This window comes from Anoplophora glabripennis, unplaced genomic scaffold, assembly GCF_000390285.2.
Source record: "Anoplophora glabripennis isolate ALB-LARVAE unplaced genomic scaffold, Agla_2.0 scaffold42, whole genome shotgun sequence".
Classification (NCBI taxonomy): domain Eukaryota; kingdom Metazoa; phylum Arthropoda; class Insecta; order Coleoptera; family Cerambycidae; genus Anoplophora; species Anoplophora glabripennis.
This window is the reverse complement of record NW_019416219.1, coordinates 1,445,031-1,471,921: the sequence shown is the minus strand read 5'-3', so window position 1 is coordinate 1,471,921 and position 26,891 is coordinate 1,445,031. Positions and strand designations below refer to the sequence as shown.

The following is a 26,891-nucleotide window of genomic DNA, read 5'->3' as shown; positions in this document are numbered from 1 at the left end:
TAACGAAACGATTACAAAAAAAAAGAAAAATAGAATTTATATTGTGATCCTAATTGTAAAGTAAAGAAATTAAATACTCATAAGGCCAAAAGCGTATGCATTTTTGGAAGGATTATCATATTCTTTAACTAAAAAACTAAACGCCACTATTATGTTTGCGTATTAATGCATACAACGAACTCTTGTACGTAGAGTCTAGATATTCTCTTAAGAACGAAACTAAACACTTAAAATTTCCTCGATCTATCAATCAGATACGGATGTAAGTCTCTTAAGAGTCTGCATATGCATAAATAGCCTTGCATAAATTGAATGTGTTGACACAGAATAATCGTATCACTAATTATTTCTTAGCGGAAAGGCCTACAGGTGTGTTATTACAATATTGAAGGCTGGAATGTTGTAATAGCACTTATCAATACTTTTCTATTGCTGATGCTTATTGTTTTTGTGTAGTTGAAATACAGCAGAATATAAAAATTTGTATTTTTACCTGACTATTTATTACAAGTGACAATCTCGTCCTGCAACAAGGTTCATTTCAAAAAAATTCAGTCAATATGAACAGCGTGGGGTAGATTGTATCTGCTTTTTCTGGAGGCAACCTAAAATCCGCCAATCTACAGTTTATCTAAAGATAGTGTCTCTATTTATTAAGGTATAGTAAATATCAACCTTTTATAAATTGTAACCAGTTATTGATACGCCGTTTTAAAAAAAGAACTACTTAATGTTTAAACACAGGATACTGAACAGACATTTTCTACAAGTGTACTTACTTACGTCAAAGATTTTTAGAAATATTGAGCAAGTCATTTCAGCCAATTAATACTAAAAGTATCTGTTTATTTGGTCTATAAATTAAATTGCCTACTTTTTCAAAATGAGGTTTGAAATCAGGCAAAAACTGTTTCATATTAAATTATTTAATTTAATATTAACCCCTTACTGATTCTGTTGGGCCTGGAGCATATTTATTTCATCAATTGAACGACAACCGATTTGGACTTAGCATCTACAAATGGTGCTATTAAACGAAAAACTATTAACAATTGTTATATTAAACATTATTTAATTGTATTGCTTTTAGCTGAGAATAATTTGTCTTTAATTATGCTGAAACCAATTCTTAGTAAGACATTGAAATCTACGAGGGCAATACATTGACAGTAAGAAAAGTAATCTTAATCTATTAATATTTGAATACATTATTTTAACCGATCACAGAAACCTTCAAGTACGAAAGAAAAAGGTAAAATTCAATAACAATTGAATGTGAAAGGATTTCCATTAATAACAGCAAAGCGAATGTTACTTGAGACGTGGATTAATGCAGTGGCGCAGAATGAAGGGTTAGTTTGATGTATTCCAAAGGGTTTAATGTTCTGATGAAGAAAGCGATATTCTGAAGAGATCTGTAAATGTTATTAAGCTTCTTCTTAAGTATTGGGAAGTACTTCAGAAGATAGTTAAACATTTCAAATGTAAATTGTACATGACTGGATTTAATAGTCCATTTTTCTCGTAGTCTACAGGAAAATACGTACCTATATTTTCCATTAGTTTTTCTAATCCCTGAATCCAAATTTTCAAAGCAATTTTCCAAGATTTTAACTTTAAGTTTAACTACTTAGTATTTTGGCATCAGGAATCTACTCTTGCCCTGTGCTAATTTAGTGACGCCCTGTATATTAAAGTTATTCCACATAAAAATGTTTCTCAATGTCGTGTTTCTATCAATCTCATAGAATTTGACATGGAAATTGTTTAAAAAAATGTCTCACTTTGCTGTGAGATAAATTAAAGTATTAAATTTCTTCAGGAAAGCTTAAATAATAAGTACAATACCTACGGTGCTTTTTTCGACTTCAATTCTGCGTCGGATATGGTTTATCATATTATTTTATTTCAGAAATTGGAAAAGATTGGAATTAGAGACATAGCCCTCAATTAGTTAAAATGGCACCCAATCTAAATTTTTATTGAATAAGAGTGGGGTGCCTCAGGGCGGTTAGTTTGGTCCAATTTTATTTATTATTATGACTTAATGATTTGTCGAATATTGCCAACAGAGATATGATACCGGTATTAAATTTGATTCTTTAAAGTCTACGCCTGTTACAGATGAACGTATAAAATCACAAAATAAATTCAAACTAGAATTAAAAAATTTCTCCTACCGTGAATCCTCTACTCGTTTGATGATTATTTTAAGTCATTAATGTTAATAAGTAATTATTTTGTGGGCATATTTTGTATTAAAAATTGTATAATGAACAATTTCTTGAACTTCGGAATAAATTAAATTTTAAAAAAATATATTTATAACGATAATTAGCTGAACAAGTCATTTCAATCTTATTAAATTTTATTTCGACTTCGACCTTCAGTGCGGTGTAAAATATTAGGTTGTTAAGAAGAATTTAGAAGAACTAATCTGTGAAAACATCTGTGATATTCGAATTTCTTAGCCGCATACAAAGCTTTTCATAAGTTTTGCTGCTCTCACATAAGATTTTCATTATATTTGTGCCCACTCGAGAAATATTCTAGAGACGCCACTGCGCTATTAGGCATACATCAGAAAGAAAACGGAAAACACGGAATAAACCGGTCATTTTCATAATTTGTGTCCACTCTAACAGGATGGTTTTCAGTGCAGTGATAGCGTTCGCTGAAAAAGCTTTCGTGGGATTAAGTTGCTTTTTATGTTTCGTTGTGATTCTGGTGCTGTGCGATCTCGTCAGGAAAAGGCGCATCTTCAAGTTTGCCAGGGATTTCAAAGGATACAGATTTTATCCTGTCTTTGGAAACGGATATTACACGATTGGGAAAGGTGACTAACATCTGCTTAAACTTCAATTTTTTCTTAATGATTAAGAACGAAAGGTTAAAAAAGAGCGTAAGTTTCGTTACAACTATTAACTGAGAAGATAAATTGAAAAGTTCATTGTAATAGATGTAGATGTTTTCATGTATTTTAACATTCTATAGAAGTATTAATATTTTCGAATGACTAAAACCAGTTCGAGGATTTTTTGCTTATTTGGAAGCTCTTTTGATATAGTATGACTTATTAATTTGTAAGAATAAAAAAGTTTTGACTTTCAACAAAGGTGGTTAGCCTCCAATCATGTTGTGTCCAATTGTGTCTTAACAAATACTTACAAATAACTTACTAAGTACAAATAACAATATACAGGGCGAGTCAACGCTTTGGCAAAGTTAATTTATCGCTAAAATATAATAGAGGCAAAATATTTCAAAATAGTTTCGGGTGAGGGGGCAAGAAATACACATTTTAAAAATAATTTGACTTATACAGGGTGATTCGTGTTTGGAGGGCAGGCCAAAGTTGTATTTTTTTTAATGGAACACCCTGTATTTAAGTGGATATTTATATTTTACATGGTATTATGCAACTTCTTCGTAATAGGTACTGTGCCAAAAATCAGTCGTTCCGAGATAATGAGTAATAAGATAATGAGTTGAAACAAAAAAGCATTGCTTAAAATGTATCTTTACTTTTTGCAGAAAAGAACAGTAATCCTAAATTATGCCGCTTATTTCTTATTCTTATTGAATTTTTAGTGAATGAGACATCTTTTATATGATAACAAAATATATATTTATTGTTAAACAATGTTTTATTAAGTGTTACAATGGCTCTATATCTCCCTGTCTTTTACAAACACCCACAAAATAAAAGTCAAGTGGTGTAGGGTCACATAATCTAGGAGGCCCTCGCAGTGGCCCACCTCGACCAATCCATCTATTAGGATAAATTTCATCAAGATACATTTCCAGTAGAATTAAAAGATTCTATTAAAATACTAGACTTTTTTAGAAGGTTGTCGGTGCTCTGGATACCTACTTCATTTGATAGAGACAATTTTGTTGAGCTTCTCCTAGCACCCATATCATATTGATACAATCTTCTCTTGAGAAATTCATTACGAACAAGTGTAACAACAGAACCATACAAACAATATTAATTAATTAAGAATAACTATTTGTATCACAGAAGAACACTACTTCAACAGTCAAAGCTAATGACAGGAACTATTGACAGTTACAAACATTTCTTTTGTTTCAATTTCTCCCTAGAATGTATGTATGTATGTACGTCGGAGGGTGGTGGAATTGTTTTTCCACCGCTGCACTTAGGCCTTATTAGGCCCCTTGTACACCCTCCTTCATTACTCGAGTACTTTTCTTCAAACCATCCTATTTACTACACGGGTGGCTTGGTGACAAAGTCTCGTACAAGTTTATGTATGATAGCATGGTTTTGAGTTATAGTTAGTTATAAATAGCATGGTCTTTGCTCTGTTCTCATTACCATTTATCGGGGACCGCACGCATGCGGCAAATGTTGGGCGACCCAGGTCAGCCACGTCCCCCAGCCTGCCTTAGGTCACCCATCCAAATTCCAGCCTGCGTCCGTGATGCTTGCCTCAGCAGATCGAAATCCGCCGGCCAAGACACCCGGCTAGGCGGTCCCCATGCCTCCCTAGAATATTTTCACACAAAGAAATTGCTAAAAATGTCGTAAAATATGAGGAACTGATATATAACACCTATTATGAAAGTGTAGATTTTGAGAAGGTTTTTAACATGCGGTTAAAATATACAGGGTGTTACATTTGAAAAAAATACAATTTTGGTCATCCCTCCGAAAACGAATCAATGAGTATTTCTTATATTCTAGCGATAAATCAACTTTGCCACAGCGTTGACTCACCCTGTACAATATATAAGAAACTTCTGCAGATGCATACTGTAAACAACTTACTTCCTTTTCAGACATATTCTCAGTTATTGAAAATCTCAAAAAGGAACATGGCCTACCCTGTAACTTGTGGAATGGCCATGATTATCATTACGTTACAGCAGATGCTTCGGAAGTAAAAGTGGTCCTGAATCACCCCAGTACATTTGACAAGGGTGCTATTTATGATAATATTAAGATAGCTTTCGAAAAAAGTATCCTTCTTGCAAAGTGTAAGTAAAATTTCAACTACAGTTAGATAAAGTCTTAATTTTGTAATGTATATAAATAATGGTAATGCTAAAACTTGAAGAGCAATTAAAAACGTTCTTTTGACATCAATTGAGGTATTTGCTGTCCATTTAAAGATAAGATGTACATACTTTAAAAAATGTTTACCTAGATTTTCCAAGAGCAATAATTTTCTCAATTACCATTACTTTTTCATGCTTCTCATCATGATATATTAAAAAAAACGTTGCCTTCTCGTCAAGCGGATGTCCTTATAAGGAATTAGAATTAACCTACAGTTTATTTGACCATTTCTTGTTAATTTTGACCAAGTATTTGTAGACTGTTGTCAGTCGAGTTAAGAAACACCCCCATTATATCGTAAGTTATATAAGTTATTCTTTTAGATGATCAGTGGAAAAGGAATCGCAAGATATACTCTAGAAGTTTCAGCCAGCCAATTTTAAACAGCTTCGTAGACGTGTTCTACGACAAAGCTTGTATATTAGTTGAAATACTCAAAAAAAGCCATGAAAGGGATGTGTACGACGTCTTCTGCAGGCTTTCCCTGGACAACTTTTGCGGTGACTATTTTTAAATTTTAATTGAAATATTAATCTTACTATTAGTGTTTCAGCAAACGTGATGGGTCTTGATCTGGACGTCCAAAGGATTATAAATGATAGACTGGTACCACTCATAGATAGGTAAAGTTAAGATCCTTTTGGATTTCTCATTTATTAATTTGCTTTTATTAAAACTATTTCAGATTGCAAACAGGAGCAGGCAAACGAATGTTTACATCATATTTTATCCCGACATATTTATATTTTTTCACCCCTGCGGGAAGATCTATGCTAAGAAACTTTTTGGAGATAAGGGAGTTCATTTATAACGTGAGTATAAAACAAAAATACACTGTAGTTTTTTAATTACTATAAAAGGTCTTCCACTTAAAACTCCTCAATTCCACATCTTAAAACTCTTAATAAATATCTGTAAATTAATAAAATTAGCGTTAATTATTTTTGAAACTGAAAGCACTTGTCATTCAAAATTCATAATGATGGGGGTTTTATGTTACAGACAATACAGCAGAAGAGGCAAGTCTTTAAGAAGGAAAAAGGTAAGTGTGAACAAAGTTATTAGTTCTTCTGTAAAAATTTAGATAAGCATTTACAATCACAGCTTTAAGTCTAATCCAATGGTTGTATCTAACATAAAAAAAAAAAAATCATTCATGAACAAAAATATTTGAAAGAAATGAAAAATGAATATAGGGTTCTTTGAGTTATCGAGTACAAATAGATAATTTCTCATTTGTCACAAAATTTTCATTTTTCTTCAAGTTACAGTATTATGAAGTTTGAATGTTAATGTCACATTAAAATTTAAATAGATATCACTATGAAGAAAAATTTACTTCACAAAATAAACACCTGATTGTATTTATCAGTTGAGCATAAAAAAAATTGTAAATATATGTACCACCCTTAGAAGACCCTGGATTGGCTTTATGAAAATGTGGGCTCAGTAAAAGTATCTGAAATTGTAGTAAGTTGTTGGTTTTGTGTTACTGATCAAGAGTCTGCACAGTACCTGGGTTCGAAAATTAATTCTTTCCTACTATTCCTGACGGTAAAGCATTCAAGGCGTTTGTATTTGAAGTAATCTATTTTGTTGTACAGAAAAATCTCAAATATTATATAGAATAAGAATCCAAGTTTGTCTACGCCAAAAAAACCATTGCTAAATTCAGGGAAACAACAAACATACAAAAAGAACAATAAATTACCCGTTTTTCGACATACTTTTCCACGTAACATTGAAAGTAAGCACTAAATAAAAATATATTCTTTATTTTTTGTTTATTTGATGATTTTCTATAAAGCTACCACAGCTGCGAATCAAAAAAGTTGAATTTTGTATTAGCAATGGGCGAAAAATAGTAAAATGTCCTATGTATATTTGTAGCAATTTTTAAAATAAGTAAATATTTATAAATATTAATGAAACTTTGTGAACAAATAGTAAATTATATGTTAATTCTACCCTAAAAATTTTGCGACGATCGATCGCGTGGTTTTCGATTAACAGGATTGTTAATTAAGAAAATTTAAAAAAAGGTTATCGCTTACCGTGGGTTTAAATTAAGGTATAGAAAAGGCACACAATTTTTTAGAGATACTTGTCATAATAAACAATGATCAACACTAAAACTACCTATTTTTACACTTTTATAACCATTTAGATTTTTTTTTAAATTTTATAAACAATTATTTACTGCCCAGGGAATTTTCTATGCAATCGACAAAATCTTGCAAACATTAAAACTACTCGTAACCGGTTGCTTTTGGCCAAATACAACAACATTCTACTCCGTAGATTCTGAGATATACAAGCGTAAAGCGTATGCGCGATAAAAGATGACTTTTCTCGGGAACAGTAGCACTTATCAAGACGATTTTTTTTAAATACAATATAGCAAAATGAGAAGAATACGAATATGTCATCAAAAATCAATAAAATAAATAATTTTTGCACGAATTTTGAGCTTAAAGAATTATGCCACTTTCGTTTGCTTTTAAACAATAATTATATTATGGTAATCAAGTTTTATTAGCTTGTGTTCATCAATGCGTTCCGCGAAATCCACGTTTTAATGATTAAATTAAAAAAATATATTTTATTTTAATGATCTATATCTCAGAATCTACACAGTAGAATGCTGTCGTATTTGGCTAAAAAACAAAGGGTTACAACGTAGTTTTTATGTGTGCAAGATTTTTTCGTTTGCACAGAAAATTCCCTGGGCAATTGTTAATAACGTAAAATGTTGAAAAATAAAAAAAAATTCTAAATGATTATAAATCGGTGCAAAATTTTTAGGGTAGAATTGACATATGTTTTAATATTTAAAAATATTTACTTATTATAAAAATTGCTCCAAATATGCATATAATTTTCTACTAGTTTTCGCCCATTGTTAATGCAAAATTCAACTTTTTTGATACGCAGTTGTCGTAACTATAGAAAATCATCAAATAAACTAAAAATAAAGAATTACTTTTTTTGATTTAGGGCTTACTTTCAATGTTACAGGGAAAAATATGTCGAAAAACGGGTAATGTTTCGTTCTTTTTGTATGTTTGTTGTTACCCTGAATTTAGCAATGGTTTTTTGACATAGACAAACTTGGATTCTTATTCTACATAATATTTGTAATTTTTCTGTACAACAAAATAGATTACTTCAAATACAAACGCCTTACGAACAACTTACCACAATTTCAGATATTTTTACCGAGCCCACATTTTCATAAAGCCAATCCAGGGTCTTCTAATATAAAATACATACATGCCAAAATGTTATTCCTTATCTATTCAAATAATACTGCCATTCGAGAAACAAAATATTGCCTTTGCGTTTTTGTTGAACTCCGCATATATATTTTAGAAGATATCCTTTCACATTTCTGTAACTGGGTAATGTTCATTATTTTACGCTCAATCTCAGATTTTAGGGAAAACAGCAACAAGTTACCCTTAATGGACATGATGTTGGAAGCAGAAGGGAAGATATTTTCAGATGAAGACATATTTCAGGAGATTGTCTTATTCTTGTTAGCGGTAAGTAAAAAAACAAGTATAATTTTCTAAAAAATAGGTGATGACTTGCACATTTTTCCTTTTTTTTTTGTTTTCTTAAGGCGATGGACACTTCCGGAGTTACACTTTCCTTTGCATTCACATTATTTGGAATGAATCCCGAAGCGCAGGTAATAGTTCCATATCTCCAAGCAAAATATAACTGCTCTATTATTCGAGATATAAAAAAAAATGTGCAAATAAAAGACGGAATAAATGAACTATAATAGAAAATTATTTTCACATACACAGAAGATGCATAAAAACTGCGGCAAATTGCCAACTTTTATTAGAGCACTTTTTTTGTATCTTGAAGAATAATAGAGCTATGATTGATGCACCACTCTGTAGAATAAAAAGAGACACTACATGTAATATTGCCAGTATAATAATCGGTATTAAATATCATCCAGGAAAAAATTTACCAAGAAGTAAATCAGACTGTGGGTTGGGAACGTCCAATATGCTATAGCGACTTGCCAAATTTAAAATACACTGAGAGGGCCATATTTGAAGCCATGAGACTTCTTCCAGTGACTCCCGCCATCGAGAGATACGCCGCAACTGATGTAGACTTGGGTGAGACTTCAAATATATTTTTTAAGTTATTATACGAGAAAAACTTCACTAATACAAAATCAATGACATCGTAGTAAGTGGACAGTCCCAGAAAATAAAAATATACGTTAACAAAAAATGGTTATATCATACATAGCTTGTATAATATATAACATATTGTTATCACCAACAACTTTGTCACCGTCATCGTTCCAGGGAGTAATAAATGATTCTGCTTCCCATCTCTCTCTCCCCCCCTTTTCTCTCTTTCTAAAACATTATCTGATGCAGTAAAATTCTGACAAAAACGATCTTATTTCAGGTGACAAGAAGATTCCAGCTGGCACTAATATACTGATTAGTGTCTTCAATCTACATCGATCTGAGACCTACTGGAAAAATCCTTTAGAATTTAACCCAGATAGGTTTCTACCAGAAGAAGTTGCTGAGAGGCACCCATACGCATTCATTCCATTCTCTGGCGGACCACGAAACTGTATAGGTATCTATAACGGAATTTTATTTTCTAAATATGAACAAATGAGTCATAATTCCTAGAAAATAAAATAATTTAATCTATTTTCCAGGTATGAAGTACGCACTGATGATGATGAAAACTACTGTGGCCCATGTGATAAGAAACTACGAGATTAAATCTAAACATAAGTCTGTAACAGATATGGACTTTGAGTCATTTATAACAATGAAAACTCTTCACGAGCTAGATTGTACCTTCATTCCAAGATGCCATTAAAATAATAGGTTTTAATAATTAGTTTTGTTTTTAAGGTAACATTGTTAACGTTCTCCGTATCACAAATAAAACAGTTGTAAGTAAATATTCGTTTAATATTTTCCAAAAAATAAAAAAATAAGTTGTAAATTATCGAGGAACCAAAGACGGCTTTAACCTAAGTTTAAGAGGAATACTTATTTCTAGAAAGTACACTAGAACATACATTGCTTACTTATATACAACATTTTCTAAGTCCTTATCATAACTTGAGGAAATTATTCTTTGAGGCACTTTGGAACTAAAAGTCTTCATGACCCAAGGGTTTAAAACCGCTGGTTTTCAAGATTCAAAATGTTAAGTTTTAAAATATTTATTTTTGAATTTATTCCAATATATCTGAAGGTGCTCGGCATAGAGTAATGAATCTAGAATGAAAAATTATCTGAAGTAGTATAAAAATCTATTTAACAGAGAATCTTGGAATTCAGTACATGTATTTAATAATAGTATTTCTAAGAAATGTACGGTCAACGGAACTCACTCATATGAATCTACGCACCTATCTCATCAAGATCCTGAAAGTCTAGAAGGATCCAAAGATTCATCTAATTTGAGATTTATGTTTTCTATAAATAACAAGCTTACATGTTGCCAAATCCATATTTTTTTTAACTAACTTTCTTATTTACTTCCACAGTTTATAGGCTATTGATTATATTAAAAAAAAACAGGGTTAAAAGGAACTATGAAAGCAATTTTATTGCATGAATCGTTCAAAGGGTCATTTTAGATGAAAAAACCGCGGAGTGCTATTAAATTAGAGGGTGGGAATTGAAGATAGGGGTGAAAATGCACCCCTTTTATTATTTTAATAGTAGCTCGAAAACGAAGCAAAATTTCGCTATAGTTCATAGGAAAAATTATTTAGAGAATTAAATTTCCCATCGAAATGGCTTATTTAAAAAAATTAAGAGGAAAATTTAATGCAAAAAATGGTTAATAAACAATTTGAAAAAAAAGCAAAAAATTCGATTTTTTGATTTTTTTTTTTTACTTTTTTGCCTTTAGTTTTTTTTTTGAGTAAACATAGGTATAGGCATTGCTTCATAAAAAGAGTAGATAAAATTTCCTTCAAAATAAGAGGTTGTAAAGCATTTTTTGATGAAAATTAACTGATATATAGCCGCTCAAACTTACAACTAGCCAATTTTTCGATTTTCGTCGCTTTTACCCTTAAACGTTTTAATTCTCATTTTTTTGCAAAAAAGGAAGGAAATAAGACGTTCAAGGATTTTCATCACGACTTGTTTGAAAAGTCATTAAAAATGAAAAAACCGCGGGATGCTTTTAAATTAGAGGATCGAAATTGAAGATAGGGGTGAAAATGCACTTTTGCAGTTTTTTAAATATAAAACGAAAACGAAGCAAAATTTCGGTATAGTTCATAGGAAATATGTTGCAGATAATTGAATTTCCCATCGAAATGGCTTACTTAAAAAATTTAAAAGAAAAATTTTATGCAGTCACTTAAAACAGATTAACATTCATAAACTTGGCATATCTATAGATTCGATTCTGCTAGTATCGTGCTTTGTCTCATCTATTCAGGTAAGTTATATTTGTGGAAAGCTTTAATGTCTTTTTAAACCAATAAAAATAGTGGTACGAAATTCACAGAATGCTCAGAACTACTTTGTAACAAGAAATTTTCTAAACAACAGCAAAAAATGTATACCAGAGAAAAATATTTAGGCACCATCACTTGCTAGTGTTGTGAATTTAACGTTTTACCTGCCTGGCACTAAAGCTTGTCTCCTTTTAGAAACCTTGTGGGACTATTATAAAACGATTAGTTGTACAAATTTCTACAATACAATTACCCCATTTCGACTTCATTTATTTGAGAATATAACTCACAATTTGCAGTTACTACCACGACCTTCTAAAGTCTAAAGCAAAAATGGTCATCGCTTTCGTCAACGCCTTATTTGTTGCAGCATTATTTTCAGCATTGACTGGGAAATGCAAGAACAGTAAAATGGGTGGTCCAGATCTATTCAACTTTTCAATAAGAAAAATTGCAGATCCTGTAAGTAAGTGCATATTCCGTTGACGTAAAAATGTAATACATATTTAATCGATTTTACAAAAGGTCGAATGTACTTATAAGTAATTAGTTAAGTTATGAATTTTATAATATTACAATTTATAGTATAAACAAAATAATCTTTTAAACTCTTGCAGCTACCAAGAAAACTGCGTTTTGACTATGTCAGTAATTGCAGTAGGTACAAACATAATATTTAGAAAATACAACAAATTGTATGAAAGTGTCAACATATATTTTTAAACAATTTTAGCGGCAGTAAATTGTTTATTTATTTCTCTTGAGGGTAGATTAAAGAGTGTATTTTGATTAAAAAGTTTTTTAAGATTGCAGAGTTAATAAAAAAAATGTCCATTAGTTTTTTAATTTAATGTTAGAATAATTAATAATTACAGAGAAAAATTATACAAGGATTTGGATATCCCGCAGAAGCGCATAAAATTGTAACAGAAGATGGATATGTCCTAGTACTTCACAGAATACCTAGAGGTAAGTAAAACATATAAAAAAGCATATAATATATGAACGTCTTCATTTCCGAGATACAGGGTGTTAAAGTTGTCGTAAAAGGATATGTTTTTGCTTATATCTAGCAAACGGGTTGACCAAAACTATTCACATTTAGTACATGCTCCTTAAGGGGGGGTTACAGACTTACCGCCATTCAGTATTACAATGAACATTCATGGAGAAGACGTACATACTAGACGTAAAATATAACAGAGATGTCGTAATCTTAAAATAATTTTCTTCTCTAAACATTTTAGTCAAGGTTNAATTATAATAATAATAATAATAATAATAATAAATAATAATAATAATAATAATAATTGTAGGTATCCAACGTTCAAGGAAAAAGGCACCAGTTCTTATTATGCATGGGATTGGCTCCAGTTCTGCTGATTTCGTTAACATGGGCCCTAAAGTAAGCCTAGGATACGTATTAGCTGACAAAGGCTACGACGTCTGGATTGGAAACGCAAGAGGAAACAGCTACTCCAACAGGAATGTCTACGTGAACCCGAAATTACACCCGGAAAAATTTTACAACTTCAGGTAAACGAAACCAGCCGATCTGTGAGTTCTAGTGTCTTTATATTTATTTCAGTTGGCATGAGATTGGAACAATCGACTTACCCGCAAAAATAGATTATGTTTTGAATGTAACAAAACAGAAAAAAATATATTATATAGGCCACTCGCAGGGTGGTACTATTTTTTATGTGATGGCGTCTATAAAGCCAGAGTACAACGATAAAATACGACTAGCTTCCCTAATGGCTCCCGCTGGATTAGTCAATAATGTCCCAGAACCTCTAATCAAATTTTTGTCACAATATATAAATAGAATACAAGTAAGTGTCTCTGTTTCGTCATAGTTGAATTGGAGCAGTTGTTCCTTTCATTCAAGAGGGCGTATAAAAGTAACTGTGAAGTGTACAGGGTGTTTCATGAGGAACTGCATGTATTCATTCTACCACTTCAGTATGTTCGTGAAACACCCAGAATAAAAATATAATCAATTTTATATTGCTATTTATTTACATTTTTTATTTCAAATGACGAATATTCTGTAGTCTGTTTTAGAACTGCTCCACATTTATCATATTCCGGCCCTGGATCTGATTAGAAGTTTCCTGCAAAACTTATGCAAGTATGACCGGTATTTTGCCTTGTGCAGAGAAATTTTCTATACATTTGGCGGCGGATATAGCGATGATACCCAGTTAAACAAGGTATTACAAAATTACTTTACTTAAAATTATACAAACCTGTATCACTTTCAGTCTGTTTTCACAAGAATTTTCGAAACTACCCCATCAGATGCGTCCAGTAAACAATTTTTGCATTTTTTTCAAGAAGTTAAATCAGGTGAGTTTTTAATGTACGGGCATTGTACGGGAATATGTACAGAGTTATACACATAACATAACAAATTAACTAAATTCTGAACATATTTTTCTACTATGGTTAATAACGTAATTCTACAGGTAAGTTTCAACATTTTGATTACGGTCCTGAGGGAAACTCTAGAAATTACGGCACATTAAATCCTTCAGAATACAATTTAACTGCCGTTACTGCACCGGTGGCACTTTATTACGCACAGAATGACAGATTTGTTGGAGTAAAGGTAAGAATATTTTTCACATAATACCTCTAATGAGTCTTCAGCTAAAAATTCAATAATTTTTTTAGGATATCCAATTGATTACTTCTAAACTGCCACAAGTTGTAAAGAGTTATCTCGTTCCCTATGAAAAATTCAACCATGGCGATTTTTTATTTGCTAATGATGTGAAAAAATTAATATACAATGAACTACTTCGAGTTATGGATGTTTATTAAAAGAAACATCTTGGAATCTCCATTTTTCTCCTACATTTCTTGACATATAAACTATTAAAAGCTCCAGATTAATATTTTGTTTTATTTTAAATAAAAAACTTTGAAGTAAATAATATGTACAACCAAATCTTGATTTTATAACAAAGACCAGGATTTGGTGTATATTTCCTGCCACAAGCCATAAAAATACCCCACATAATATATCGAGTAATTCAATAAAAACAGCGTATTGATTTTTTAAAAATAGATTTTTAGTGAATTAAAGATAATTTAATAAAAAGCCCTATAGGGTTTTACCTTACTTTCCCAATGATGGTTATACGAGTATATCTATTATCTACCTCAGTCATTAGTGTAGACGCAGAACTATCACTACTGCTGTCATTGGTTGTAATAATAAGGTAATAATATCTATCCCTATAATATGGTTAATTGACTGTACGTATGTCTTTATTTTTTTTATTAATGACCGATTGCACTAGCATTCAATTTTAACATCCTAAATCATAGTTTTAAACTTAAACTGCAAAGAAAATAATTAAAAATATTTTTAATTATCGACAACAACTTTAAGTTCCTTAAGTAATAATGTTGTTTACATCTAAATTTTGGCGGTTCAATCTACAATAAATGTAACAAAGATTAGGCAATATCACAACAGGCTTCTGTATTTCTAGTTGCATACAAATTTATATAAATTTGAACATTTGAACCAATCAGAAAACATCAAAATATTGACGTCTGACGTCACGTCAAACGTCAAAAGTAAATAAACTTAATTTTTTTGGTCGACGTATTTTAGAAATGTTTATTTATTAAGTATAAATGTAATAATTCATAAATAATGTAAGCTAACGATCAACTAATTCTGCGTGTTACACGTGCAGTTCCGTCATTGTATTCAATGACAAAAAATGACGAAGAAATTTGAGTTTGACTGGCACATCCCAGTACCAGAGCCCCTTTTGACTGGATGCGTATTTGATAGATGGACTGAAGAAAGGGATAATGGTGAAATAGAGCAAAGAGCTTTATTTAAAGTTGACGAATATGGCTTCTTTATTTATTGGAAAGGAGAAGGAAGAGTAAGTTTTAATAACATATTAAACGAATTAATTTCAGCACCAATTGCCTCGAGTGTCCTGTTCATAGAATTTTTTAAATAAGTAATTTTAATTGATGCCTTCATTGTTTTGTACTTTTAAAGGATGGAGACGTTATTGAACTTTGCCAAGTTAGTGATGTCAGAGCTGGTGGACTGCCTAAAGATCCGAAGATACTTAGTACTCTTTCCGGCAAACATGGACAAGATCTTGATGATAAATCTCTCACTATTTGTAGTGGAACCGACTACATTAACATTAACTATCAACATATAGTTTGCCCCAATGCTGAAACAGCTAAGGTAAATAACCCGTTTTCCAAACCATCAATTTTGTCCAATGACTTTACAGAAAATTCAATAATTTTTTCCCATACGATATTTTGTCGGTAATATAAATAACGATATAATCTATATTGAGACGGACTTTTTGTTCAAAATATGTATAGTAATACTTATGTATAAAATATAATGTTCAAACTAAAAGTTTAATTTCTAATAGTTTCCCACTCAGTTTCCTATTGTTTCATATTCGTAAATAATTCAAAAGTTGAGGCAAAAATATTAACTAATACTTTATTTTATTCTCGATATAAGCAACCGATATTCTGACCAGGAATTTCATTTGTAAACATTCCTGTGAAGTTTAAAATAACTTATTTATGTACCTACTTTCTGGTATGTAGCTTTGTACACATCATATTTTAAAGATTATAATAAACATAAACTAGAGCTTTCAATTTAAAAAAAAAAAATAAATTTTTTGTAAAAATGTAAGTACCTATAAAAATTAACCATTCACTACTTCGGTGACATATTATGAAAATATTTTAGTAGAAAAGATATTTTGTAGTATTTGCAGTAAATCTGAGAAATAATAGTAAAAAACTGAATATTTTAATTCAAATACTTCATAAGATAATCCTTATTTTAAAGGTATGGTTGGATGGTCTAAGAAAAATTACTCATAATGTCAAAGCAAATAATTTTTGTCCTATGACATGTTTGAAAAAACAGTAAGTTTTTAAAATTTAAACTGCTACTGCATGTTTAACTATATAGAAATAAATGTATATTAAATTTGTTACATTCTGTGTGGATTTTTTTTATAAATCACTTCTTGACTAAGTAGGTTAATGGTGTGGGTGTATATTTTTCTGGCATGGTATTTAAAATAACATTTTCAGAACGTACACTGACCTAATTTTTGTCTTGTTGGGAATTTTAAATGGTAGAGGGACGAATTGCTCTTCTGTTAATTTAAATATTACAAATTTTAGTAAGGTCATTAAACTGTAGAGTCTTTCCCCGGAATACCTATTACACATAGAAGATATTTTCTAGGAAGTTGTTTATGCTAAACTACAATTTAAATTTTGCATAAGGATAAAATGTATTTCTTTCCTCTTGGAATTTTTGAAGCTGTGCTCGTTCAAGTTAAAGTTGTTAAATTTCTCGGTGTCCATTATCCTTAGGTATTATTTATTTTTCATATTTTAATCAAGTATTGAATTTTCATGTTCATAAAGAAAAAAAATAACAGCAACTGAACATCCTCCTTACCAACTTATTTAAATATGTGTAAAGTACAAATATCTATTCACTTAACTAAATGTCACACAAAATGCTTTTCAAACTGCATGTTTTTTCTCTTGCATGGCTTTTCCATTAACAGGTATGGCAGCAAGCGTTGAGGAGCATCACACATAATAATAAAATTGTGAATGTCTGCCCACGAACTGCTTTGATGAAACAGTGAGTGTTTTTGTTGGTATATGCAGTGTTCACGGAAGAGCATAAACTAAATTATTAACACGATTTTAGTTGGATGCGACTTGGTTTCCAAGTCGATGCCAGGGGCAAGATTCCAGTGAAAGTAATTGCCAGAACCTTTGCCTCGGGAAAAACGGAAAGGTTGGTGTACCAAATTTTGTCTGAATTGGGTCTTCCGTCTGAAAAGAACGACACTATCGAACCCGAAGCATTTACGTTTGATAAATTCTACGCGCTCTACCATAAGATTTGCCCAAGAAATGATATTGAGGAATTGTTTAGGAAGATGTAATATATAAATTAGTTGTCGAGAATTAAAATGATGTCGTTAATATTTTTTAGAACACAGGGAAAAGCCGATTATATGAATCTAGAGCAGTTGATAAATTTCTTAAATGAAAAGCAACGGGATCCTAGATTAAATGAAATATTGTATCCTCTCTATGATGAAAAACGTGCAAGGGAAATTGTAGATACCTACGAACAAGACGAAACCTCAAGGGCTGCTGGTAGGCTTACTAAGGATGGATTGATAAGGTATAGTAGCGTACCAAAAAAAATAGCAGTTATACAGCCGATATGTTCTAGGTATTTAATGTCAGATGAAAATGCCCCGGTCTTCCTTGATCGCCTGGACATATACATGGATATGGATCAGCCATTATGTGCATATTACATCAATTCTAGCCACAATACCTATTTATCGGGACGTCAGTTCGGTGGAAGGTCATCCGTGGAAATGTACCGGCAAGTATTACTTGCAGGCTGTCGATGTGTTGAATTGGATTGTTGGGACGGTAAAATCACTGAATATTTTATTATAATATTTATTAGTATTTATTACATTTATTTTCATCTTTTTGAGAATAAATACTAAGTGAGAAATACATAAATAATTCTAGAGAGCAATCTAGATAATTTTATAGCACGTCTATTATCTGACATATTTCCTTCACAGGGAGAGGTGAAGATGAAGAACCTATCATAACACACGGCAGAGCAATGTGCACTGACATTTTATTCAAAGACGTCATCTACGCCATAAGAGATACGGCTTTTGTCACGTCTGACTATCCTGTTATATTATCGTTCGAGAACCATTGTTGCAAAACCCAACAATATAAATTGGCTAAATACTGTGATGAAATTCTAGGTAAGACGCACATATATTTAACGGGCTAAAATGTTTTAATAACGTATTGTTTAGGTGATTTGTTGTTGAAAGAACCCTTAGAGGATTACCCGCTAGAAGCAGGTGCTCCCCTTCCGCCACCCAGTTCTCTGAAAAGAAAAATCCTAATAAAAAATAAGAGGTACGTTTCAGCAACACGAAGCTTATAAATTATTCAGTTCGTTCTTGTAGATTGAAACCCGAAGTAGAGAAAAATGAGTTAGAATTGTTTAGACAAGGTCAGTTTGTTATCGAGGATGAAGAAAAGGAAGACGCTAATGCAAGTGCCGACAGGCCCATACCTCCGGATATTTCTGTGGAGGTATATATAGGATACTTGCATTTCAAGGAAGAGTGCTCTAAATGATTCGGTTTTTATTTTAGGCTCCAGTAGCAGAGGTAACTTTAGGCGACGCAGACACTTGTGTTCCGACAACGATTGTTTATACTGGTTCTACTACAAACGTGCATCCTTGGCTCAGTTCCATGGTCAATTATGCGCAACCAGTTAAATTTCAAAGTTTTGATGCTGCCGAACGTAAGTGTATTTTACTGAGGATTTCGTTTATTTCTTTATTTTTCGTAAAACTAAATTTTCTTCGAAGTTATAACGTTTAAATTTTGATCAGATGCTAACACTTTTTGCAGACTTCATAATGCTTTAAGAAAATTTTGTTAATTGTTATTCGACGGAAAATACTGCAATTTAAATTTTCCTGCCCCACTGTAAATTTTTTTCTCACCCGCTTAAATATTGTGTTACAGAGAAAAATATCCACCACAACATGTCCAGTTTCTCGGAACCGGCCGGTTTAAATTGGCTAAAGACACAAGCTATCGAATTTGTCAACTACAACAAGCGACAAATGTCACGCATATATCCTAGTGGTGCCAGAGCTAACTCTTCGAATTACATGCCACAAGTAAGCCCTGCGCACGACTCCGAATATATTTAATAGTCCGTATTTTCAGGTATTTTGGAATGCCGGATGTCAGATGGTGTCTCTTAATTTCCAAACCTCTGACCTTCCCATGCAGCTTAATCAGGGTAAATTCGAGTATAACGGGAACTGCGGGTACCTTTTGAAACCCGACTTCATGAGGCGGCACGACAGAACCTTCGATCCGTTCGCTGAGTGCCCTGTAGACGGCGTTATCGCTGCGCAGTGTGCTGTTCAAGTCATAGCTGGTCAGTTCTTATCGGATAAGAAGGTACGTATTACATTTAGCAAACTTGTATCATTATTTTCATAAATTGCTCGCTAAATGTATTGTTCATAGTTTCCAAATGTCCTGAATTTTTAGTTCTATATAAATACGATCACTTTTAAATGCAAATTTTTGACAGATTGGGACTTACGTGGAGGTGGATATGTACGGGTTGCCAACGGACACCATCAGGAGGGAATTCAGAACCAGACTGGTCCCGGCAAACGGCCTGAATCCAGTGTATAATGAAGAGCCGTTTCTTTTCAGGAAAGTCGTACTTCCCGACCTAGCCGTTCTTAGATTCGGTGTATACGACGAAAATGGGAAATTATTAGGCCAAAGAATACTACCTCTAGACGGTTTACAAGTAATATTTCCATTTTTTGCTCCTTTAGAACACTTCATTCTCTCCCTCGCTCTTACAGGCTGGGTATCGCCACATTTCCCTTAGGACCGAGGCGAACTTCCCCATGTCCCTACCCATGCTGTTCTGTAATATCGAATTGAAGATATACGTCCCCGACGGCTTCGAGGACTTCATGGCTGCGCTGAGTGATCCCAGAGGTTTCATGGGGGCACAGCAGAAACAAAGCGAACAGATGTCCTCGATGGGAATAGAGGTTAGTATGCTTTCGGAACAGTTTTAGTATAATTCCGTCATGTACGGTTTGTTGTAGGTCACGGATAAGGGACCAGCAGTGGAGAAGAAGGAAAAGAAAGAAGAAAATAAAATAGGTATGTGACTATTAACGCATTCAGTGCAATCGCTAGACTTTCTACTACTACTCGCTATAAAATGAAAGTATTTCAAATACATCTCGTACATTTTCATCAAATATTAACGAAATCCAAACTTGTAACGTACTTTTGTTTGTTTGGTGGTGACGGTCGGTTCAGACGTTACTTGTAGATGCCCCGGTAGACTACCAATTCTAAACGGAATGTTAATTCGCAATTCCAATTACAATTTACAATATTTATTGGTGTCACTGACCTCCCTGCTCGGGCGCCAATTTTGTGACGACCCTTGACTACTGATTTATCGGTAGCGGGGTTCGGCGGCCGGCGGCGGTGAGTGACGTCACAGGAACGTACTCTGGATTATAATCTTTTTGTTCGGTTAGCATCGGGCGCCAATTTCCCTATTTTTTACATGGGGGAAACTCCACTTTAGAGTAAGTACTCGGGATAGCTACAGTGAAGAAAGTTTTGTTGCAGGGGTCTGTTATATTTCTCTTACTTTTAATCAAAGTAGTTTTCTGAGTGTAGTGTTATTTTATTTTTAAAATAAACGGACTTATCAGTGTAGGTCACAAAAAGGCCTACAGAAATTAAAACAATCAAAAGTAAAATAGATTCTAATTACAATTACTATAAACAACTAAAATCAGAAATGTAGAAAATAATTTACAAGCGGTGTGAATAAAATAAAATTGGTTAGAGCAATTATTTACGACGGAATTAAAATGCCTGTTCGGTTTTCCGGTGCTGTAAATAAATACAAAATTTACAATTTGGTCAAATAGCGGTGGTCAGGACACAAAATCGGTACGGTAAACAGATTCAGTATTAGGTGTTTGGTTTATTTTACAATAAACAATCTAATACTCGTAAGAAATGGTACGCCATAAATAATTATTTGGTTTTTAATTTCGGTTGGTGCTAGAAATAAAAAGAAGGTTCGCAAATCAGAGAAGTAAATAATCAACAAATATGCCGGTCCCAAATAGCTCTGAAACAAAGAAAAATAAATTACGGGTTGCTCTAATTCTACAAATAAATATCATCGGCGGTTTCTAGTAAAACAACGGAAATTATACGAAGTTAATACCAACCAAGGAGAAAGCGAAGCAAGCAATACACAATGGCATAAATAAGCAAATGATAATCGGGAACAGGAATAGTTTGGTTGACAGATTTCTCCTGGAAGCAGTGTTATTCACAGCCAACTCCCTGGGTCTATCCGTCGGTACGGCTGGCACTTAGCCTTACACAAAACTGGAAATTAATACTGGTTCATTACAAACTGTTCCTGTTTCTTTTCAGTTTTTGAGCCCATCACCATCGAGTCGATTAAACAGGATAAGGCATTCCAAAAGACGACGAAGAAGCAGCAGAAGGAATACGACACATTAAAGAAAAAACAGACGAAGGAAAAATTGACGGTACAAAAAGCACAATGTTCTGCCATCGAGAAGTTGATAAAGGGAAAGAAGTGAGTGGAGATTTTGTGCGTTTATAAAAAATTATTTGTTTCTCGTTTGCAGCAAAAACGATGTGGTAAACGACCCGGCGGTACGCAAACTGGTGACAGAGCAAACTCTAGAATGGAGCGCTCTCATGGAAAGGCACCGGAAACAGGAATGGGAATTTTTAAGAAACCAACTAGACGACCAAAGAGATGTTCTCCGTAGGCACATGGAACTGTTACAAGCCGTGCAGATGAAACAGTTAGAGGCTAAACACGACCGGGAACTGAAGGAGATGAGCAGCCAACAAGCTAAAATTTCTGTGGAAACGGCGAGAGAGGTACGTTGTAACGCGTTAAATGATTCGAGGTAACAGTACGATTTTTTATAACCTTTAGGTTGCGAACGACAAGAATTTGAAAACTAAGAGGGACAAGGAGAGACGACTTAAGGAGAAACAGCAGAACAATAACAAGCGTTTTATAGATGAACGCAAGACTGCGACCATTAAACAGGGTAGGGAAAAGGAAAAATTGAAAATAACCCACGAAAAGCAGTTAGAGATGTTATCCCACGATATACAAAAGATGATCGACATGTACAAAAATGAGGAGATGGAGTACGATATGTCCAGCAAAAGCGAATTCTTCGCTTGAGGTATCAGAAAAATAATGAAGGACCAATGAGGTACGTTGCAAAATTTATGTAGGAACCAATAAAAATTAGTCGAATAACTGTGAACTAGTAAAACCTTTTTTTTTTGTATTTACTTTCATTCAACATTAGTTTATCTCGTTAAGTTTTATGGTTTGTATATACACATTTAGTATTATTTATTGCCATAATTGTGTCCGAGGGAATTACTTATCAGCGGCATTTGGAAAGCAATATATTGCATTTATTAGAATTATAAATGTGTATTTAAAGCTAGTACGAGCTATTATTATAGTTGTGTCCACCTACCTGTCATTTATAATATTTACAAATCGCGTTTTTATATGTTTTTTAAATAATAATTAAAAAATAATCACGTATAATCATCGTCTATTAATATTTTGTTGTGCTTTTATATTTCTTATATAATATTGACCGTAAAAAGTTGCTGGCGACTAAGGATTCGATTAATTTAAGATTTGGCCCGTGTGGGCCAAAACACATGGAGCGGTACATATCACCTTTAATCAAATTTAATTCAAGAGACAAAATATTCTTTCTAGATTTTGTATATACAGGGTGAGTTTTTTTCGATGTTTAATGTAGGGATCTGGCAAAGTAGCAGAGATACAAAAAAGCTTAAATGAGGAAAGATGTGCAGTTTTATAATCCTTATTAAATGTTACTTTTATTTTTTGAAAAACGTCATTGTCTTTTTTATGCTTTCCAGCGGTATAATATTCAGTATTGTTATTTTGAAAAATGGGAGAACTGCAGCCGTTTTCAACTTTTCAATTGCCCGGTGACATAGATGGCTGTGAAAACAATCGAAATGTTTACTGACAACGCTTTTAGTTACTGTAGCATTATTTGACAGTCACTTTTCTTTCTTAAGTAGTTTCAAATGTCAAAGACAATGAATTTTTCAAATGAAGAAAAGCGTGATATTATTGAGTGTTATATTCATTCAAGAAGCTTTTGACAATATTGAGACGCGTTCCGTGAGAAAAGCCTCAGATTCTGTTTCAAAAAAATGTGTCTTCTGCATTAAAAACAACGGTAGGCTTTTTGAACAATTTCGTTAATATTTTTAAAGTAAATAATGATTTATTCATAAAATTCTGATATGCTTTGTGTCTTTGTTAAGTATTTCATTTACTTACCACAAATGATTTCCATCATAATAATTTATATTCTTTATAAAAATAATCCAGTTGTTATTTATTATTGTTTTATTTAAAATATGCCAGTCGCACACTGCTCCGGTGCCCTGACACATACAGAGGCACGCGCACGATGCCTACTTCAATTGTTCTGATTTTATCCGTTGGATTGCGTATAATTTTCACAGCCATCTACGTCAACGAGCAACTGAAAGGTTACAAACCGCTACAGTTTTCCCATTTTTCAAAATAACAATACCAAATACATCGTTGGAAAGCATAAAAAATACATTTTTTTCTAGCTCATAACTATGATTTACATTTAAAAAACATGAAGTTTATGTTATAACTTGAAAACAAAAGTGTACACAACAGTTTGATCACACTGTCTTATTAACACTGCAAAAACCTGAAACTTTGTAATTTAAAATTTTTTTGTAAAAAATAGAATTGGCCGAATTCGGATTTTTCCAAATATCTAGTCATTTAAGCCCTTTTATAGCTCTGCTTCTTTCCCAGATCCCTACACTAAACATAAAAAAACGCACACTGTAGATACCTTTCATAAATTTAACAGTGCCAAATCCTTCATTTAAGGTAATTTGCTGTCTATTCCGGTTAAATTCTGTAAAATATAGTACAATAATGGAAATCGAATATTTTGCACATAGTGTGTTATTATAAGTAAGCACGATTCTATTTTTAATTTTAGAATGTTTTGGCATATTATAAGTAACTGGTACAGGATGAGTCATAATTCAAAAGTTATGTCAGAATTTGACCGAATATAGAGCCTCCAGAGCTTAAGCAACCAACATTGCACGACTTGTACTGTCAACTAAAAATCCCTAAATATCAACGTTGTCAATATTATTGATTCGTTTACAATGAACAATGACAGGCAGTTGTGTCTATGCTCGATATAATGCAATCGCCGATTGGATAAATAAAATGTCATGAATCATAAGCTGGACCTTGATATTATTGTTTGAGAACTTTTAATTTTACTAAAATTGAATTGCCAACGCGAAGGAAATAAAATTAATGTTTCAAACAAAATTACTGGTCATGTGAATTTTTTTTACCTACAATATGTTGCTAAGACCTTAAGTATTATTTTTCTTGTTGGTAAAAGCTTTGAGAAATCTAGTTTTTTGAAACCTATCTTTATATTTACCATAAAAAAGTAATAACTTTTTGCACACCATAACCGATAATAACTGCGGTAGAAAAATTAATAAAAATTTACAGTAAATATAGTAATGTTTCAAGAACCACTCTTCTTCCTCTTTTTTCTTGATTCTAATGAAAAATATAGCAAAAACATACTGTTTAAGGTGTTCTTAGTGATCTCTATATTTTACCTAAAAATAAACAGATATTCATGTTTAGTTGTCCCAAAACTTGCTAATGCCAAATCTCATTGAAATGTTTTAACAAGCGAACATCATCAAAAAATTGGAAACCTATAACTTTTCAAGGAACACTGATGCATGTTTCAGTCAGAAGGTCTGGTAAAACTCTTATTATGACTCACCCTGTATATAAAACCTTGCTAATAGGATAGTTTGGGTATTATTATATTTCACTTACCAAGAAACACTACACGAGAGAATAAAAATGCGGGTAACCAATAATTGTCTTTCCTTATCTCCAATATGTTTAACTGTGTACGGATTTAGTAGAATAAGTTAGTTTCACTAAATTTTCATGTATCTAAGATTTGGATATGTGTAATATAGTTTCCAAATTTAAGATTAATGAAAATTTAGTATTTTCTGGGGCAATTTAGGTTTGTTATGGTTAAAGTCTTAGATTTATATTTGAATGTTGCCTAATTATATTGTGATTTACATGGATTTTAATTATTGTTGTATAATTAGAAACTTTATTGTAATAAAGCAGTTTTTAAAATGAAAATGTTGTTGATACTTTAATCTCTATTAGGCAGTCAAATGAAAAAAATTTGATCATCCACGTTAGACCAGGGCGGATCTGTTTCGAGGTGGATGTGAGAGGGAGCAAGCAAATTTTTGCTGGAATACCTTCAGTACAACTCACATAATAAAAGTGTAGATCCCTAGATCTGGGCGAGGTCATTTTCAAAATTGCAAAAATGTTTAAAAAATTTAAAAAAAACCTATTTTATCTGAGTTTTTTACTTATATCTTGTACTTTGGAAGGATATTGAAGAGGAAAAAAATTTTAGAATTGAATTTTGTACAAGTAAGTAAAAAATGTTTAAATTTATTACCGATGTTGCAAAATAGCAATAATTGATGAAAAGGAGGCAAAATAATCGAGTTTTTTGGATAATTTTTTAAAAATATTTTAATTGCTCGAGGGCATTCTAATTTTTGTAAAAAAAAAACTTTAGAGTATAATAAAACGACACACCAAATTTCATTAAAATCAGTTCTATAGTTCTCGCAAAATAATTTTTCGATTATTCAAAATATTGCACAGCCTCAAATAAAACATCTAGATACTTGAAAATTTTTTCACATAGAAAAGACCGCTCAACCTTTCAAATAGTTTTCAAAAAATTGAAATCGGTTGATTAGGACGGCGAAAGTAAATTTTTAAAGTTCACACTCTTTTTTTTAAACAATTAGATTACAATGATTTAAAAATACACTTCTGCATGGCACTGGAAACTGGTCCACTGTAAAACCTGACCTGGCAAAATACTACCATCACGGCGACAGTGATAAAAACAGACAAAACCTTATAAGAATTTCGCAGAGGAATAAATAAAATTTTATAGCGCCTATTGTTATTATTAATTAATAACATTAATTTGTGGTTTTAAATAATAAAATAAATTGGCTGTTCAAAATTTTGTCCACCGACATTTGGGTCCGTCTTACTCAGTTTTTACGAACTACCACAAATGCTGTCTTGTTTCACCATAACACAAATAATGCTTCACCATAATACAAACTGTTTTCTTGCTTCACCATAAATAAAAACGATATCCATCAACACCAAGTTGCTATACACGCAAGCCATTTTTAATACTAACTACTAAAAAAACTATTGTAAACACTATTGCAACGACGATTATAAAATCGGATTTCAGTATTCGGAGTCACTAAGGCCAGATGGCTCTCCACGGTATTACGAATGATGCTAGAGACTACAATTGTCCAGCTATGTAATGGTTGAAAGTACTACAAATTCAATAATTTTTTTCTCGGACTCCATTTCTCAAGCCGCATCCATTCCCAA

The 26,891-nt window shown here is 32.3% G+C and overlaps 3 protein-coding genes across 4 annotated transcripts; all 3 read left to right on the top strand.

The window, feature by feature from the left end:
• Positions 1 to 2,630: 2,630 nt before the first annotated feature.
• Positions 2,631 to 10,011, top strand: LOC108905403 (cytochrome P450 4C1-like). Its single transcript, XM_018708239.1, has 11 exons — positions 2,631 to 2,836; positions 4,807 to 5,004; positions 5,410 to 5,586; positions 5,640 to 5,709; positions 5,772 to 5,898; positions 6,089 to 6,128; positions 8,519 to 8,631; positions 8,712 to 8,780; positions 9,063 to 9,228; positions 9,530 to 9,709; positions 9,795 to 10,011. The coding sequence occupies exons 1-11, from the start codon at positions 2,647 to 2,649 to the stop codon at positions 9,959 to 9,961; spliced, it is 1,497 nt and encodes a 498-aa protein (XP_018563755.1). The 5' UTR covers positions 2,631 to 2,646; the 3' UTR covers positions 9,962 to 10,011.
• A 1,892-nt stretch (positions 10,012 to 11,903) lies between these two features.
• LOC108905361 (lipase 3-like) lies at positions 11,904 to 14,399 on the top strand. The gene is made up of 8 exons (XM_023454030.1): positions 11,904 to 12,032; positions 12,446 to 12,543; positions 12,903 to 13,106; positions 13,159 to 13,405; positions 13,628 to 13,786; positions 13,838 to 13,922; positions 14,042 to 14,184; positions 14,250 to 14,399. The coding sequence occupies exons 1-8, from the start codon at positions 11,904 to 11,906 to the stop codon at positions 14,397 to 14,399; spliced, it is 1,215 nt and encodes a 404-aa protein (XP_023309798.1).
• A 751-nt stretch (positions 14,400 to 15,150) lies between these two features.
• On the top strand, positions 15,151 to 22,605 carry LOC108905453 (1-phosphatidylinositol 4,5-bisphosphate phosphodiesterase). 2 transcript variants are annotated; one of them, XM_018708323.1, is made up of 18 exons: positions 15,151 to 15,484; positions 15,607 to 15,804; positions 17,177 to 17,256; positions 17,326 to 17,562; positions 17,617 to 17,811; positions 17,863 to 18,071; positions 18,233 to 18,427; positions 18,482 to 18,587; positions 18,638 to 18,767; positions 18,830 to 18,983; positions 19,211 to 19,368; positions 19,418 to 19,657; positions 19,794 to 20,021; positions 20,080 to 20,274; positions 20,332 to 20,389; positions 21,701 to 21,869; positions 21,922 to 22,183; positions 22,242 to 22,605. In XM_018708323.1, exons 1-18 carry the CDS (start codon positions 15,314 to 15,316, stop codon positions 22,497 to 22,499), a joined length of 3,243 nt encoding a protein of 1,080 aa, XP_018563839.1. In that variant the 5' UTR covers positions 15,151 to 15,313; the 3' UTR covers positions 22,500 to 22,605. The 2 variants fall into 2 exon arrangements, with proteins under 2 accessions (XP_018563839.1, XP_018563838.1); XM_018708322.1 differs by lacking the exon at positions 17,177 to 17,256 and adding an exon at positions 16,438 to 16,517.
• Positions 22,606 to 26,891: the final 4,286 nt, after the last annotated feature.